Source organism: Bos mutus, chromosome 16, assembly GCF_027580195.1.
Source record: "Bos mutus isolate GX-2022 chromosome 16, NWIPB_WYAK_1.1, whole genome shotgun sequence".
NCBI lineage: Eukaryota > Metazoa > Chordata > Mammalia > Artiodactyla > Bovidae > Bos > Bos mutus.
This window is the reverse complement of record NC_091632.1, coordinates 34,938,504-34,956,647: the sequence shown is the minus strand read 5'-3', so window position 1 is coordinate 34,956,647 and position 18,144 is coordinate 34,938,504. Positions and strand designations below refer to the sequence as shown.

At 49.3% G+C, this 18,144-nt stretch overlaps 1 protein-coding gene across 2 annotated transcripts; it reads left to right on the top strand.

The window, feature by feature from the left end:
• The first annotated feature begins 911 nt into the window (after positions 1 to 911).
• On the top strand, positions 912 to 5,483 carry AURKAIP1 (aurora kinase A interacting protein 1). 2 transcript variants are annotated; one of them, XM_005888859.3, is made up of 4 exons: positions 912 to 1,042; positions 1,397 to 1,486; positions 4,754 to 5,199; positions 5,293 to 5,483. In XM_005888859.3, the coding sequence occupies exons 2-4, from the start codon at positions 1,435 to 1,437 to the stop codon at positions 5,392 to 5,394; spliced, it is 600 nt and encodes a 199-aa protein (XP_005888921.1). In that variant the 5' UTR covers positions 912 to 1,042; positions 1,397 to 1,434; the 3' UTR covers positions 5,395 to 5,483. The 2 variants fall into 2 exon arrangements, with proteins under 2 accessions (XP_005888921.1, XP_070241141.1); XM_070385040.1 differs by lacking the exon at positions 912 to 1,042 and adding an exon at positions 1,053 to 1,182.
• The last annotated feature ends 12,661 nt before the right edge of the window (positions 5,484 to 18,144 follow it).

Sequence of the window (18,144 nt, the reverse complement as noted above, 5' to 3'; positions counted from 1 at the left end):
CATTGGCCTATCCTCCATTCTCTGCTTAGCTAAGTTGGGGCCTGGGGGTGGCTAGGCCTGGCCATTTCATACTAAGACTCACTGGAACACCCTCCTACAAGGGCAAGCCTCAGAGGAGGACCAAAGAGACTCCCCACGTCCTTGTCCCAGCAGGAGTTCCTTCAGGTCCATTCTGGGGATCCTGTCCATCCTAGCCAACCTCAGGACAACAGAGCCTTTCTGTGTTACACGGGTTAAGTGGGCCCTCTGAGCCCCTTACCCTGAGGAACAACACTGGGTCTTAGCTCAACCCCATGCTGCTTCTGGTTTTCAGACAAACTTCTCATGGACACAACATGGGAGCTTGTTTGCTTTAAGGAAAGAATATACACTCCACCCATGCAAAAAGCATCGTATTATCCATCCCACGGTACATGCGAGACGTCCTTCGCTTATCCAGACTAGCAGAGCGGAGGCTGCAAGCCAAAGCGGAGGGGTGGCGGGTCCTAGATATCCAAGTCACTCCTGACGGCGCCCCGGCTCTAGCCCAACACTTCGCACCTGTCAACCACCTTCCCCGCCCTAAGAGGCGGGTTCGGGGGTGAAGACGACGCCCCACAAGACGAGTTGCTCCGAGTCCGGCTCCCGCCCCAGCATCTGCAATAGTTAGGGCCACTTCCGTCGCCCCCTCAACATCTCCGTCGCCGGGAAAACGCCATTTCCGGCCTCCCGGGACGACTGACCCTTGACTGTCGCGGAGCGACCAGAGTTCGAGCCACGCAGGCGCAGAGGGAACACGCTTGGGATTGTGGTAAGTGTAGTTTTCTAGCCTCCGCGAGGGACAGGCGGAGTCGGAGAGCTGTGGGAGGGGCTGGGCACGGGGGCAGGAGGGGCGGTTCCTCCAGCCGGAAACCGTCGCTTTCTGGGTCCGGCAGGGCCTGCGCTGATTGGGAGTGGGGCGCCTTGGGGCGCTAGGGGGCGCTGGGCGTAGAAGCACGCGGGCGGCCGCGCTCGGGCCCGGGCGGCCTTAGGAAAGGACCGGAAGCGCTTGAGCGAGGCGAAGGTATGGTTTGTTGAACCTCCTTGCGGCGTCTGGGGAGGGTCTGTGTGAGGACGCGGCGAGCGGGCTCCAGGGACAGCCCTGGAGGCCGCGGCTGGGTGGGGCTCGGGGACCGAGACCCGATCGTAGACACAGCCTGAGAGGTGGGAGACCCGGGGTGAAGCTGAGGCTCAGGGAGGGCCAGTACCTGCCCAGAGTCGCTCAGCTGGGGGCCCTCGGAGGCAGAGGTTTTGAGGGAGGAAGCTGTACTCGAAGTGGCATCCTCGTGGTGGGAGAGGGTGGCGAGGGAGACCGGGTGCGGGAATCGGAACGAGACCAGAGCCCCCAGAGTGACCTTGGCGCACACCTGTATTCCAGCTCCGCTGATCGCCTGGGGCCACAGCCAAGCACAGACCATGTTTCTGATGCGCCTGACTTCCCAGCTGCTCAGGGCTGTTCCCAGGGCAGGTAAGAAGCCCTGTGGGGGGAGATGGTCGGGATACACATCTGGGTTAGGAGTGTGGAGTTAGCAGCTCGGTGACCTGCACTGCTCTTCCTCACCACCTGGAGGCGGGGCCAGGCCACACAAACAACCCTGTTCAGTCACTCAGTCCTGTCGGACTCTTTGTGACCCCCATGGACTGCAGCACGCCAGGCTTCCCTGTCCTTCACCATCTCCCGGAGCTTGCTCAAACTCATGTCGGTAGGCCATCCAACCATCTTTTTCTCTGTCATCCTCTTCTGCCTTCAGTCTTTACCAGCATCGAGATCTTTTCCAGTGAGTCGACTTTTTGCATCAGGTGGCCAAAACATTGGAGCTTCAACATCAGTCCTTCCAGAATTTTCTTTAGGATTGACTGGTTTGATCTCCTTGCAGTCCAAGGGACTCTCAAGAGTCTTCTCCAGCACCACAGTTCAATAGCATCAGTTCTTCGGCACTCAGCCTTCTTTATGGTCCATATCTCACATCCATACATTACTACTGGAAAAACCATAGTTTTGACTAGACAAACCTTTGTTGGCAAAGTAATGTCTCTGCTTTTTAATACGCTGTCAAGGTGTGCAGAGTACATCATGCAAAATGCTGGGCTGGATGAAGCACAAGCTGGAATCAAGATTCCCGTAAGAAATATCAGTAATCTTAGATATGCAGATGACACCACCTTTATGGCAGAAAGCGAAGAAGAACTAAATAGCCTCTTGATGAAAGTGAAAGAAGAGAGTGAAAAAGTTCACTTAAAACTCAGCATTCAAAAAATGAAGATCATGGCATCCGGTTCCATCACTTCATGGCAAATAGATGGGGAAACAATGGAAACAGTGACAGACTTTATTTTCTTGGGCTCCAAAATCACTGCAGAGGGTGACTGCAACTATGAAATTAAAAGACACTTGCTCCTTGAAATAAAAGCTATGACAAACCTGGACAACATATTAAAAAACAGAGGCATTACTTTGCTGACAAAGGTCCATCTAGTCAAAGCTATGGTTTTTCCAGTAGTCATGTAGGGATATGAGAGTTGGACTATAAAGAAAGCTGAATGCTGAAGAATTGATGCTTTTGAACTGTGGTGTTGGAGAAGACTCTTCAGAGTCCCTTGGACAGCAAGGAGATCCAACCAGTTCATCCTAAAGGAAATCAGTCCGGAATATTCATTGAAAGGACTGATGCTGAAGCTGAAACTACAACATTTTGACCACCTGATGTGAAGAGCTGACTCATTGGAAAAGACCCCGATGCTGGGAAAGATTGAAGCCAAGAGGAGAAGGGGATGACAGAGCATGAGATGGTTGGATGGCATCACCGACTTGATGGATATGAGTTTGAGCAGGCTCCGGTAGTTGGTGATGGACATGGGTCGCAAAAAGTCGAACACGAGTGAGTGACTGAACTAAACTGCCTGAAGGTCTCTTTTGTACAGTTCTTCCGGGTATTCTTGCCACCTCTTCTTAATATCTTCTGCTTTTGTTAGGTCCATACCATTTCTGTCCTTTACTGTGCCTATCTTTGCATGAAATGTTCCTTTGGTATCTCTAATTTTCTTGAAGAGTTCTCTAGTCTTTCCCATTCTATTGCTTTCCTCTATTTCTTTGCATTGATCACTGAGGTAGGTTTTCTTATATCTCCTCGCTATTCTTTGGAACTCTGCATTATCAGATGGGTATATCTTTCCTTTTCTCCTTTGCCTTTCACTTCTCTTCTTAGCTATTTGCAAGGCCTCGTCAGACAACCATTTGCTTTTTTGCATTTCTTTTCCTGGGGATGGTCTTGATCACCATCTTCTGTACAGTGTTATGAACCTCTGTCCATAGTTCTTCAAACACTCTATCAACTCTAATTCCTTGAGTCTATTTGTCACTTCCACTGTATAATCATAAGGGATTTGATTTAGGTCATACCTGAATAGTCTAGTGGTTTTCCCTACTTTTTTCCATTTAAGTCTAAATTTGACAATAAGAAGTTCGTGATCTGAGCCACAGTCATTTCCCAGTCTTGTTTTTACTGACTGCATAGAACTACTCCATCTTCGGCTGCAAATAATATAATCAGTCTGATTTCAGTATAGACCATCTGGTGATGTCCATGTGTAGAGTCATCTCTTGTGTTGTTGGATGAGGGTGTTTGCTATGACCAGTGTGTTCTCTTGGCAAAACTCTATTAGCCTTTGCCCTGCTTTATTTTGTGCTCCAAGGCCACACTTGCTTGTTACTTCAGGTATCTCTTGACTTCCTATTTTGGCATTCCAGTCCCCTATGATGAAAAGGACATCTTTTTTTGTTGTTAGTTCTAGAAGATCGTGTGGGTCTTCGTAGAACCATTCAACTTCAGCTTCTTTGGCATTACTGGTTGGGGCATAGACTTGGATTACTATGATACTGAATGGTTTGCCTTGGAAACAAACAGAGATCATTTTTTCATTTTTGAGATTGTATCCAAGTACTGCATTTCAGACTCTTTTGTTGACTGTGAGGGCTACTCCGTTTCTTTTAAGGGATTCTTGCCCACAGTGGTAGAAATAATGGTCATCTGAATTAAATTCTCCTATTCCGGTCTATTTTAGTTCACTGATTCCTAAAATGTCAATGTTCACTCTTGCCATCTCCTGTTTGACCACTTCCAATTTACTTTGATTCATGGACCTAATATTCCAGGTTCCTGTGCAGTATTGTTCTTTATAGCATTGGACTTTAACTTTCATCACCAGATATATCCACACCTGGGCGTTGTTTCCACTTTGGCTTAGCTTCTTCATTCCTTCTGGAGCTTTTTCTCTGCTTTTCTCCAGTAGCATATCAGGCATCTTCTGACCTGGGGAGTTCATTTTTCAGTGTCATATCTTTTTGTCTTTTCATACTGTTCATGGGGTTCTCAAGGCAAGAATAGTGAAGTAGTTTGCCATTCCCTTCAGTGACCATGTTTTGTCAGAACTCTCTACCATGACCCGTCCATCTTGGGTGGCCCTACATGGCATGGCTCATAGTTTCACTGCATTAGACAAGTCTGTGATCCATGTGATCAGTTTGGTTAGTTTTCTGTGCTTGTAGTTTTCATTCTATCTGCCCTCTGATGGATGAGAACAGACAACCCTGTAGTCATCCAGATGTCACAGAAGGTGAGTCTTGGCCTAAGAATGTTAGCAGGGCTTCAGGGGGTTCTGCTCCACAGGCCCCATGGCTGTGTAGGTTGTGTAGCCCCACGAGCAGTAATTAACTGTGCTCTCTTGTCTCCTGCAGGCTGCAATGGACCCTGGCCTGTCTTAGGGGTGCTGGGCAGGCATGCCTGCAGGCCTTGCTATAGCACGAAGCCAACAGGCCCAAGTGGGGTTGCCTCTCTCCCTGGCAGGCGGGTCCACATGGAACTTGAGGAGATGCTGGTCCCAAGGAAGATGTCCATCAGCCCCCTGGAGAGCTGGCTGACCATTCGCTACCTCCTACCCAGACTGGACACTGGGGCCCCAGGGACTGTGTCTCCAGCCCAACTCTATGAGTGTCCGCCCAGTCAGGTGGGCGAAGGGGTCGAGCAGGGTGGTAAGGATGTCTTTGATGCGCCCCAGATGCAGTGTAGAAATGTGCTCAAGATTCGCCGGCGGAAGATGAATCATCACAAGTACCGCAAGCTGGTCAAGAGGACCCGGTTCCTGCGGCGGAAAGTCAGGGAAGCACGTCTGAAACGGAAGCAGGTGAGCATGGCCCTTGGCTGTAACTATGTGGGGTGGCTGGAGTGCGTGGTTATGCCACAGACCTGTTGGTGGTCACTCCCTCTGCCCTCGCAGATGAAGTTCGAGAGAGACCTGAGGCGCATCTGGCAGAAGGCAGGCCTGAAGGAAGCCCCCCCAGGCTGGCAGACCCCCAAGATCTACCTGAAGGGCAAATGAGTCTTCTGTCTCTGTCCTCCTCCCCCGTGACTGCTGATGCCCAACGATAATAAATGCTCTGGGGACTCGGCTGTCCCTACTGGCCGGGACCTTCTTCTGCTTGGTGTGAGCTGTTCTGGGATGAAGGCTGGTACCAGCTTCTGGTATTACAGGAGCCCAAGGCCACTGGGGCAGATTGAGAGCCCCTTCCCCCAGCGGGCCCTGTCCTGGTGCCCTGGCTGCAGGAGGGAAAGCCAGTGCTGTGGGACATCTGTGAAGAGTCACAGCCCTGCCCCTGGTGAGCACACAATCAGGGAGCATGGCACGGGGACCATCTGGGGGTTAGAGAGTGAGTATACCGTTGACCCTTTTTGCAGTCGAAAACCTGAGCAGAGCTTATAGTCAGCACTCCATTTCTTCGGTTTTGGGATCAACCAGCTGTGGCTCGTGTGTTGCTATAGGACCTGATGATTGAAAAAAAAAAAAAAAGAGTGGACTTGCACAGTTGAGGGGTCAGGGAGGCCCTCACTGGGCAGACGGGTGGGAGGCAGCAAAGGCGCCTGTCCTCAGGGATGGTGGGCAGGTCCTGCTCAGCTACAGCAGGGGACCCCTAGCGTGCTGTGAGCTCCTTGGCCTCTGCCACTTTGGGGGGCTCATCAGGAAGGGATGGCCTGCTCTGGCAGGTTCAGGGTTGGACTGGCTGAAAGGGGGCCCTTTATGGAGCTGGGGAAGCCTGGAGCCTTATCATGAACCAGTTGCCCCCAGGGATTCCAGATTCTGTTTGCGTGGAGAGGAACATGTTTTGTCTAATAGTAGGGGATTAGGCGGGGAGCCTGGGCCTCTCATATCCAGGCTTGGGGGATTGGGTTGCAGGCATGGAGCCTGGTCAGAGTCTGAGCTCAGGTGAGCATAGGTGAGGTGTCTGCCTTGCTCCTGACTGCCATGTGCAAGGAGGGGAAGGTGCACCTCTCCTGAGCCCTGGAAATGCCCCTGTCCTGCTTCGCACTAGGGCTATGGAGATGTGTCTGGGGCCTGGGTTGGGTTCCCTGCAGATCTGGAGGGAGGGGTTGTGCTTGGACACAAGCTTCCTAGAAGTTCCCCTGGAAGGGCACTGATGACTCCAATGCTTCAGTGAGCCTGGTGGGCCCTGTCCTGTGTGTGCCCGCCAGCCAGGTGAGCAGGCTTCTAGCCAAGGGGCCCATCTGGGTCCCTGCCTGTCAGTGGGATGGGCTTATGGAGCAAATGCACATGTTGGATGTCAGGAAGGTGAAGCTGGCCCTGACTTTGAGGGGACCTGAGGCCTTTGGGAGCGCAGGACTGCTTCCACCAGTAACCACTAGGGGGCACTGGTTGGGCTCCTGCCAGCCCTAGGGGTTTTTGCTGAGCACCAGGACACTAGCATCCTTCCCTCTCAGTTTCCTCAGCTGCCGGTGGGGCAGGGCTCCCAGGTCCAGGGCTTCAGCAGTGGGGCCTCCCTGGGGTGGAGTGGACCAGGCTCTTCTGGTAGTCAGTCTGGCCCCAGCTCCACCAGTCTGCTCAGCAGGGCCTCCATTTGCCAGTGCCGCCCTTGGCTGATACCCATGGCTGCTGAGCAGCTGCTCCCGGTGTTTCCTTCCAGCCCTGCTGCAGAGCTGCCCGCTGCTCACCCCACCCTTCCCTGACTGGCGGGGGAGAAATAGATGCTGAGCCTGGAGACAAGGCCTCTGTCCGTCAGAAGCTCAGCTGGGGCAGTGAGTGCCGGAGGTGCAACTGGCTGCCTGTGCAAAGAGGCACAGACCCAGATGCCAGGAGGCAGCCACCTGGCAGAGTGCCGCAGGACCCCCGCCTCCTCCACGCTGGGGGGGTGCCAGCTGGGGCACCCCTAGAAGGCAGGCTGCCCGGGGGCTCCAGACTGCACAACCTCACCATTCCTCCAGAGCAGTGGTTCTTAAGTGGACATTTGGCCGCGTTTGGAGACAGTTTTGGTTGTCATGGTGGGATCACAGTGGACGAGGCTGGGGATGCTGTGAAATGCCCTACAACGCACAGAGCAGCCCCTGACCTAGAGCAGGTAGCCTGGATGTGTGAGTGGGACTGCTGTCCAGGCCCCTGCTCCTGATGTCACTGATCCTTTCGGGTTTTCTCCTGAGCTGGCCCAGCCCTGCTGGTCTCCTTAGTCCATCCCCTCCCTTGCCCTGTTGGGCCTGGACTTGGCAGCCGCCGCCCCGCCTGGCTCACGTGCAGACCTTGTCCCCACTGTGGTTTGGGTGCCCTGGGCCCCAGCCATGACCTCAGGAGGTGGTTTGGGGGTTTTATTTTTACTCTTTAGCTCCTCCCAGACCACAGGAGGCTGCCTCTTGCTTCTTCCCTGTGGGGCCTCCACCCTCTCCCAGCTCCTCTATGTTGGCTCCTGTTTTAGCCCTGGGCACCCTCTGAGAGGGGCACAGAGTGAGGGGCCTGCCTGTGTGATGTGGTTCCGGCCTACAGTTGGTTCCTCCACAGCCTCTCGGAGCAGTGCTTTGGCATGAACACAGCCAGAGGAGAGGCTCCAGGGCTGGAGTGGCTGCCTTTTGGACCCAGGGCAGGCACTGCATACAGCTCTGCTCCACGGCTGTCGCTCTGCTGGTGCTTCTGGGGCATGGCCAGGCTCTTCCAGCCTGAGCATTTGTGTCCACACCATGGGCCAAGGAAGGAGCCAGGCAGGTTCAAGTCCTGGGGGAGGATGTGAGGCTGGACACACAGGGGTGGACACAGTGCACACATACGTGTGCACCCCTCAAACCCTGCCTGTGAATGGCTGTGCTCCCCGCCACCCAGGGGAGCACGCAGGCTGGTGAGGGTGACAGAGGGACAAGGCATAGGGCAGAGGGAGGCCTCACTCCCCTGGCCTGGCCATGCCCACTGGACTTGCTGCAAGAACACTGGAACCTGGGGGACAGGGAGGCAGAGAATGTTCCTCTCTAGGACTGAGTTTTGGAGAAAGCCCCTGAAGAGCTGAGGCTTCCCTGATAGCTCAGTTGGTAAAGAATCTGCCTGTAATGCAGGAGACCCTGGTTCGATTCCTGGGTCAGAAAGATCTGCTGGAGAAGGGATAGGCTACCCACTCCAGTATTCTTCGGCTTTCCTTGTGGCTCAGCTGGTAAAGAATCTGCCTGCAGGGCAGGAGACCTGGATTTGATCCCTGAGTTGGGAAGATCCCATGGAGAAGGCAAAGGCTACCCACTCCAGTATTCTGGCCTGGAGAATTCTATGGACTGTATAGTCCATGGGGTTGCAAAGAGTTGGACATGACAGTAACTTTCACTTTCCTGAAGGGCAGTGGAGTTGCAGCCCCCAGGATGGGGTGAAGCAGTCCAGACTTGGGACTGGAGGTAGCCTGAGGGTGGGCCCTGGAGGTTGACAGCCCCGCTGCCTGGCTAGGCACCCAGACGCCCTGTTGAATCTTCCTGGCGCTGACCTCAGCCCCACAGAGCGCTGCTGGGCCAGCGTTTGCATGAGGAGGCTGAGCTGTGGCGTCGGGCCCCTCACCTGGGGGTCAGTTGAGCAGTGGGCCTGGGGCTGGAGTTAACCTCTGCGGAGACTTGGCCCCTCACAGAGGTTGGAGTTCTCTGTGTGGGGTGTGGGGCAGCCTGTGTGTATTTCAAGGACCCCTTCTGACTGAGTAGGGAGGGAAGCACTGGAGACCCCAGTGGGGTAGGACCAGGCCTACAGCCCCTTCATTTCAGCTGTGGCAGTGACAGGACTGTCAGGACCTCTTGAGGACAAGAGAAGGGGAGACAACACTTGGTTGTGGGGGGGAGTTGTGCCATTTCCTTAGGAGCCTCTTTGCAATGGCCAAGACCCAAGATCAGGGTGAACCGGGTCACTGGCATGAATCATTCATGTGCCATGTGGAGTGTAGGTGGACCCAGTGAATTTGGGAAAGTAGGACAGGGATCACCCTGTGACCTGATTCCCCACACCCTCGCCCACGTGGGCTGCCACGTGGGCTGGCCTTGCCCTAGGGTAGATGGTCTGCAGTGTGCGGTAGGGAACTGATTCAGCCTGGCTTCCTGCTGAGTGAACCTGGCCTCCCTCTGGGCCCTCTGTGGGTGGAGGAAGCCCCAGAGACTACCACAACTGGGGCTCTGGCCTGGAGTCCCCAAGGGCTTGGGACACCAAAGCCGTCACATGAATGGGGAGGGGGTGCATCACCCCATGGTTCTCTGGAACTCAGGCCTGGGCTTCCCCATGAACCCTGCCAAGAGCAGCCTGTTCGCTTTGTTTGTGTTGGTTTTGTTACTGTGTATTTACAGTTGAATTCTTATTTCTTAATTTTATGGGGCAGGTAGGACTGTATGTCAGAGAAGGCAACGGCACCCCACTCCAGTACTCTTGCCTGGAAAATCCCATGGACGGAGGAGCCTGGTAGGCTGCAGTCCATGGGGTCGCTAAGAGTAGGACACAACTGAGTGTCTTCACTTTCACTTTTCACTTTAATGCATTGGAGAAGAAAATGGCAACCCACTCCAGTGTTCTTGCCTGGAGAATCCCGGGGACGGGGGGGCCTTGTGGGCTGCCGTCTGTGGGGTCGCACATGAGTCGGACACGACTGAAGTGACTTAGCAGCAGCAGCAGGACTGTATGTGGCGCAGCCTTGAATTCTCAGCTTCTGCTCACCCAACTCACTTCGCCTACCCTGAGCCTGTCCCAGAGGCACCAACCTCACCACCTCTGCATGCTGGCCTCAGCCTCTGCCTCCTCCTAGTGTCATCATGGCAGTGTAAATGGCCTTAAAACTTATTTTTCCTTTGTTGTTCAGCTTTTTGGTCTTGTTTTGCTTTTTCTTTTGCAAGTTTTTCTATGTGTCACTGACTCAGCCCCAAACATGCTGACAGAACTTGAAAACTCTCAGTCCAGTCCAGCTCCTCAAGTGCCGCCTTCAGATGCAACCGCCCTCCTGAGCCCTGTCTGGGCTGCCCTGTGTCCTCAGTGGCACCAGTAAGGTCTCCCTGGGATGCCCTTGGCCTCATAAGCTGGAGCCTCTGTTTCTGGAATGCTGCGTGTTCCAGTTTTATTCCAGTGGTTTATTTCCTTTTCTTCATGGAGCACATCCTAGAGTAGCTTACCAAGAGTAGGTGTCTGAGAGACAGTTGGCAGATTAAGAATTATGTTTTTAAACAATAATTGATGTAGGTGTGATTCCTTCTACTACAGACAGAGTGCTAGGTTCTTCACAGGACTATCTAATTTCACAACAAATCTATAATGAGCTTTGTTTGATAAGGGAGGACCCTTAAGTACACAGATGAACTTGCCCACAGTCACATGACTGAGAAGCCATGAATCAGCTCAAACTTATTTTTTAAAAAGTGAATCACAGAAAAAGCAAGAGAGTTGCAGAAAAACATCTGCGTCATTGACAATGCTAAAGCCTTTGACTGTGTGGACCACCACAAACTATGGAAAATTCTTAAAGAGATGGGAATACCAAACCACCTTACTTGTCTCCTGAGACGCCTGTGTGCAGGTCAAGAAGCAACAGTTAGAACCAGACATGGAACAACGGACTGGTTCAAAATTGGGAAGGCAGTACATCAGGGCTGTATATTATCATCCTGCTTATTTAGCTTATATGCAGAGTACATCATGCAAAATGCTGGGCTGGATGAAGCACAAGCTGGAATCAAGATTGCTGGGAGAAATACCAATAACCTCAGATATGCAGATGACACCACCCTATGCCAGAAAGAGAAGAACTAAAGAGCCTCTTAATGAAAGTGAAAGAGGAGAGTGAAAAAGTTGGCTTAAAACAACATTCAAAAAACTAAGATCATGGCATCCGGTCCCATTACTTCATGGCAAATAGATGGGGAAACAATGGAAACAGTTACAGACTTTATTTTTTTGGACTCCAAATCACTGCAGATGGTGACTGCAGCCAAGAAGTTAAAAGACACTTGCTCCTTGAAAGAAAAGCTATGACCAACCTAGACAGCGTATTAAAAAGCAGAGACATTACTTTGCCAACAAAGGTCCATCCAGTCAAAGCTATGGTTTTTCCAGTAGTCGTGTGGATGTGAGAGTTGGACTATAAAGAAAGTTGAGTGCTGAAGAATTGATGCTTTTGAACTGTGGTATTGGAGAAGACTATTGAGAGTCCCATGGAATGAAAGATCAAACCAGTCCATCCTAAAGGAAATCAGTCCTGAATATTCAATGGAAAGACTGTTGCTGAAGCTGAAGCTCCAATACTTTGGCCACCTGATGTGAAGAACTGACTCACTGGAAAAGACCCTGATACTGGGAAAGATTGAAGGCTGGAGGAGAAGGGGACAAGAGATGATGAAATGGTTGGATGGCATCACCAACTTGATAGGAGTTTGAGCAAGCTTTGGGAGATGTTGAAAGACAGGGAAGCCTGGCATGCTTCAGTCCTTGGGGTCGCAGAGAGTCAGACATGATTGAGTGACTGAACAACAATTTTTATAAAAATCACGTCAGTGCATATCTACATATGTAAATAGTTTAATAGTTCAACAGTGCTGCTTAAGAGAACAGCAGTCTCTGTTCCTTTCCCCACACCACCTTTCCCAGAAGCAAGTCAGCCCTTTTAGATAATTCTTCTGGTGTTTAATGTCATTTCTCTAACTTGGTGGGTTTTGGACTTTTTTGAGCAAAACTCAAATATATTTTATATATCACTACCTGGTACACACCCACATCTACAAAATTAAAAAAAAATACTTAGCCCTCCTAAGCACAGTATGGATGCTCAAGCTAGATTTAGAAAAAGCAGAGGAACCAGAGATCAAATTGCCAACATGTGTTGGATCATCAAAAAAGCAAGAGAGTTCCAGAAAAACATCTACTGCTTTATTGGCTATTCCAAAGCTTTTGACTGTGTGAATCATAACAAACTGGAAAATTCTTAAAGAGATGGGAATACCAGACCAACTGACATGCTTCTGAGAAATCAGTATGTGGGTCAAGAAGCAACAGTTAGAACTGGAACAACAGACCTGGTTCCAAACTGGGAAAGGAGTACGTCAAGGCTGTATATTGCCACCCTGCTTATTTAACTTATATGCAGAGTACATCATGGAAAATGCTGGGCTGGATGAAGCACAAGCTGGAATCAAGATTGCCGGGAGAAATATCAATAACCTCAGATATGCAGATGACACCACCCTTATGGCAGAAAGAGAAGAACTAAAGAGCCTCTTGATAAAAGTGAAAGAGGAGAATGAAAATGTTCACTTAAAACTCAACATTCAGAAAACAAAGATCATGGCATCTGGTCCCATCACTTCATGGTAAATAGATGGGGAAACAATGGAAACAGTGACAGACTTTATTTTGGGGGGCTCCAAAATTACTGCAAATGGTGACTGCAGCCATGAAATTAAAAGATGCTTGCTCCTTGGAAGAAAAGCTATGACCAACCTAGACAGCATATTAAAAAGCAGAGACATTACTTTGCCAACAAAGGTCCGTCTAATCAAAGCTGTTTTTCTCCCAGTAGTCATGTGTGGATGTGAGAGTTGGACTATAAGGAAAGTTGAGTGCTGAAGAATTGATGCTTTTTGAACTGTGGTATTGGAGAAGACCCTTGAGAATCCCTTGGACAGCAAGGAGATCCAACCAGTTCATCCTAAAGGAAATCAGTCCTGAATGTTCATTGGAAAGACTGATGCTGAAGCTGAAACTCCAATGCTTTGGCCACCTGATGTGAAGAACTGACTCATTGGAAAAGACCTTGATGCTGGGAAAGATTGAAGGTGGGAGGAGAAGGGCATGACAGAGGATGAGATGGTTGGATGGCATCACTGACTGAATGGACATGAATCTGAGTAAACTTCGGGAGTTGGTGATGGACAGGGAGGCCTGGCGTGCTGCAGTCCATGGGGTTGCAGAGTCTGACGACTGTGTGACTGAACTGAAGCGTAGTAATCTCAGACATTTTCTGTTCTAATCAACTTCATTAAGAAATGGTTTTTGTGAGCCACTAAATTGAATTCACACTCGCTCATGGGACCTAAATTTCACTCTGGAAAATATGGCACTGAACATACTTGTCTCTGTGGTTTGTTTTCTTTGGAGGTGTCCTCTGCTGTCCCCTTCCACCCCTCCTCTGACTTGTGAGTTGGGGACCGTGAGTGTGTTCATGTCCCTGAACCATAAAAAGGAGATACTCACTGCTCTTCCTTCCCTGTTTTTCTTTTCCCTGGAAGCATTAATTGTCTTATTTTTATTCTATTCTTTTTATTGCTTTAGTTTTCTGTGCCCTCATCACAATGTCAGCACCAAGTTCTCAGCCCACCTCTTAGAGCAGCTGAGCTTCACTCATCTTGAGGTGAGGTCTCTCCTGGACCACTCACCTGTCCAGCTGGCTGCTTGCCCATCACCTCTGGGCCCGGCTTTCACCTTGGGGATTCTCTCAAACTCTCTGCTCCCCTGACCCCTCGTGTTCACTTATGTTTTTAAATTCTTTTTCCTTCCTTCACTTTGAAAGAGCATATCCTCCATGGTGGGTGGTAATTTAGTTGCTAAGTTGTGTCTGAGTCTTGCAACTCCATGGACTGTAGACCACCAGGCTCCTCTGCCCATGGGATTCTCCAGGCAAGCATACTGGAGTGGGTTGCCATTTCCTTCTCCAGGGGATCTTCCCAACCCAGGAATCGAACCCGGATCTCCTGCACTGCAGGCAGATTCTTTACCAACTGAGCTATGAGGGAAGCCCACATCCTCCATAGTTTCCTACACACACAAAAAAACAGGAGAAATTCTGAAACTTTGTAAATCTGCACATGGCTTTATTGCATCCTGTTTCTTGGTTGACAGTTTGGCTGGATATGGGATTCTAGGCTGGAAATTATTTCCTGCCAAGCTCTGCAGATGTCACTCTCTCATGTTCCCATTCTCAGTGTTACTGTTGAGAAAACTGCATCTGTTTTGGCTCCAGAGCCTCTGTGCCTTTTTCAAAGCTCCTCTTTCCTCACTGGTGTGAACTCTCCCATGATGTGTGCTTTGGTGTGGGTCTCTTTCTGCCCTGCGGGAGCCTAATTCTATCTGGAAACGCCTAACCCTCCTTCAGTTCTAGGACATTTTCTTGAACCATTTTGTCATTATTTCCTTCCCTGTATTTCTTTTCTTCTGAAGCTCCTGTTTTTTGGATCACTTTCTATATTCTATCTCATTGGCACCCTCAACATTTTCTTCTAACACATGTAATGCATTTTTTCATTTCTGTTACTTTGTTCTTCATTTCTAAGACCCCTTTGTTTTCTGTGTGTTTTGTGGGTGTGGTCAGGTCACTTCTGTGAGGATACTGATGCTGTGGATTTCCTCCACCTCCCTCCCCCACCAAGTCCTGTTTCCACTTCTTCCCAGTTCATCCGTCGGTCTGTGGACTGTAGCCTCTGCTTCCCATGAAAGTGGGCTTCCTCTAGTGGCACATAAGCTGTGTGCTTATGTTTGAGAGTGGGGTCTACAAACTGAGACCCCCAGCAGTGGCTCTTAAGTGCCCTCCACTCCACTTCTGGTGGAAGCCAGGACTCTGGGACTATGGCTGATTCCAGGAAGGTTGCCAACTTCAGCAAATAAAATTACAGGTCTCCCAGTTAGATCTGAATATCAGATAAACAAATTTCTTAGTACAAGTATGTCCCGTGTGGTGTTTACCTGGCAGCCCTAATGCCAGACCTGTAGCAGGAAATTCTTGAGAGCCCACCATGTCTCTTCATGGCAGAGGCCATGGAAGGAGTTTGGAGGGCACAAAGGGCTTTGCTGGCCAAAGATGGACCATAGGAGGCGGGTAGCCACACTGAACTGAAGCGTATGATGTGTATTGAAGCCCGTTCTCTGGGCAACCATGGAGGATGAGGCCCAAGTCCCAGGGTCTCCAGATGCCTGACTGGAGGCATTCTCTGAGTGTTTTAGTGTAACTCCCTGTCTTCCTGGAAACCAAAGCAGTCTGTATGATTAAAAAGCTAAAAGAAAAAAAAAGCTAGAGAATGTGAGAATTCCAGAAAGAAAAGAGAAACTGAATTCCTAACAACAGCTTAGAGCTTTCCAGGTGGCTCAGTGGTAAAGAATTTGTGTGCCAAGCAGGAGATGTGGGTTTGATCCCTGGGTTGGAAAGAGTCCCTAGAGAAGGAAATGGCAACCCACTCCAGTTTTCTTGCTGGGAAGTCTCATGGACAGAGGAGCCTGGTGGTCTACAATCCATGGGGTTGCAGAGTTGAATGCAACCTAGCTACTGAAGAGCAAACAGCAATGCCTTAGAAGTGTTCACCCTTTAAAAGAAAGTCATTTTCTTGGAGAATCCACAGTTAAAAAAGAACAAAACACCTGAGACAGTGGTTGATCATTGGATAAGAAACAGAGAGATGTGAATTCTGGCAGAGAGCAAATATTGCCAAGAAGACTTCGTGTCATAGAAACATTAATACTGTTTAAATGTCAGGGTGGGAGAAGGAAATGGCAACCCACTCCAGTATTCTTGCCTGGAAAATCTCATGGACAGATGAGCCTGGTGGACTAGTGTCTGGCATCACAGAGTCATACACAACTTAGCAACTAAACAACAACAACACACAATCAGGCAGATGGTGATTTGGGGAAATAGTTCTTGATGGAAATGTGACATAAAATGAAGAGTGAAGTGACCTAGCAATATGGAATACAGAGTTTTGTAAGAAATTAACATTTGTGTATAGAATAATAATTGCAAATATTCAAACAATAAAGTCCATGGCTAAAGAAAAAAAATGTCAGGGTGGAAAATGTGGAGTTTAACAATCTATATTATAAAAAGGTTAGGTAGTGTTTTTAATCAGGATGAATCCTTGAACAAATTAGACTGTTATTGTTTAGTGGCTAAGTTGTGTCTGACTCTTTGCGACCCCATGGACCGTAGTCCACCTGGCTCCTTTGTCCATGGGATTTTCCAGGCAAGAATACTGGAATGGGTTGCAATTTCCTTTTCCAAGGGATCATCTGGACCAGGGACTGAACCTGTGTCTCCTTCATTGGCAGGCAGATTCTTTACTATGAGCCACCAGGAAAAGCCCCACATTAGACTGGTTCCATAATTTTGACTTAAAACAACTATATATCTTTCTCCTGACACATAACACTGAAAAGATAATGTAGCATTGTGGAAGAATTAGGTTTATGCAAAGCTTAATTAAACTTTCCTACATTTCTTAGTCTGGTTTTATGGGTCAGATAAGTTATTTTTTTCCAAGAACTATTTAAGGTCATAAAAATGTAAACGTATGTGTTTCAGTTCAGTCATGTCTGACTCTTTGTGACCCCATGGACTGCAGGATGCCAAGCTTCCCTGTCCAGCCCCAACTTCCGGAGCTTGCTCAAACTCATGTCCATCAAGTCGGTGATGTCATCCAACCGTCTCATCCTCTGTCGTCCCCTTCTCCCGCCTTCAATCTTTCCCAGCATCCGGATCTTTTCCAAAGAGTCAGTTCTTCACATCAGGTGGCCAAAGCATTGGAGTTTCAGCTTCAGCATCAGTCTTTCCAATGAACATTCAGGACTGATTTCCTTTAGGATGGACTGGTTTGTTCTCCTTGCAGTCCAAGGAACTCTCAAGAGCCTTCTCCAACACCATGGTTTGAAAGCATCAATTCTTCACTCAATTTTCCTTATAGTCCAACTCTCACATCCACACATGACTACTGGAAAAACTATAACTTTGACTGGATGGACCTTTGTTGGCAAAGTAATGTCTCTGCTTTTTAATATGCTGTCTAGGTTGGTCATAGCTTTTCTTCCAAGGAGCAAGCATCTTTTAACTTCATGGCTGTAGTCACCATCTGCAGTGATTTTGGAGCCCAAGAAAATAGTCTGTCACTGTTTCCATTGTTTCCCCATCTATTTACCATGAAGTGATGGGACCAGATGCCATGATCTTAGTTTTTTGAATGTTGTTTTAAGCCAACTTTTTCACTCTCCTCTTTCACTTTTATCAAGAGGCTCTTTAGTTCTTCACTTTCTGCTATAAGGGTGGTGTCATCTGCATGTCTGAGCTTATTGCTATTTCTCCCGGCAATCTTGATTCCAGCTTGTGCTTCATCCAGCCCGGCATTTCACATGTTGTACTCTGAATATAAGTTAAATAAGCGCGGTAACAATATACAGCTTTGACGTACTCCTTTCCCAATTTGGAACCAGTCCATTGTTCCATGTCTGGTTCTAACTGTTGCTCTGTGGCCTGCATACAGATTTCTCAGGAGGCACGTAAGGTGGTCTGGTATTGTGTTTAACTATATTTGATTAAATTAACTGATCTTGGGCTTTCCTGGTGGCTCAGTGGTTAAGAGTCCACCGTACAATGCAGGGGTCACAAGTTCAGTCCCTGGTCCAGGAAGGTCCTACATACCACAGGGCAGCTGAGCCCACGTGCCACAACTACTGAGCCCGCTTGCCCTAGAACCTGTGCTCCACGACAGGAGAAGCCGCCACAATAAGAAGCTCGCATTCTGACTAGAGAGTACCCCTCACTTGCCACAACTAGAGAAAGCACACGCAAGGGAGCAAAGACCCAGCACAGCCAAAAATAAATAAATATTTTTTTTGAAAGAAAAGCACTGACGTCTCTATACCCCGCCTTCCTCTTCGGAAAAAAACAAAACAAAACAGCTGATCTGTTTTACTTATTGCTTTTGACTGCACTGGGTCTTTGTTGCTTTGTGTGGACTTCCAGGTGTGGCGAGCAGGGACTACTCTTTGTTGCAGTGTTGGGGCTTTTCATTGCGGTGCTTCTCTCGCTGCTGAGGATAGGCTCTGGGC

What these genes read in the sequence shown, in the direction of transcription:
- AURKAIP1 (XM_005888859.3), top strand. Translation starts at nt 1,435, where the DNA reads ATGTTTCTGATGCGCCTGACTTCCCAGCTGCTCAGGGCTGTTCCCAGG. An exon ending in CAGGGCTGTTCCCAGGGCAG is followed by an intron (nt 1,487 to 4,753) that starts GTAAGAAGCCCT and finishes TGTCTCCTGCAG; the next exon opens with GCTGCAATGGACCCTGGCCT. An exon ending in CACGTCTGAAACGGAAGCAG is followed by an intron (nt 5,200 to 5,292) that starts GTGAGCATGGCC and finishes CTGCCCTCGCAG; the next exon opens with ATGAAGTTCGAGAGAGACCT.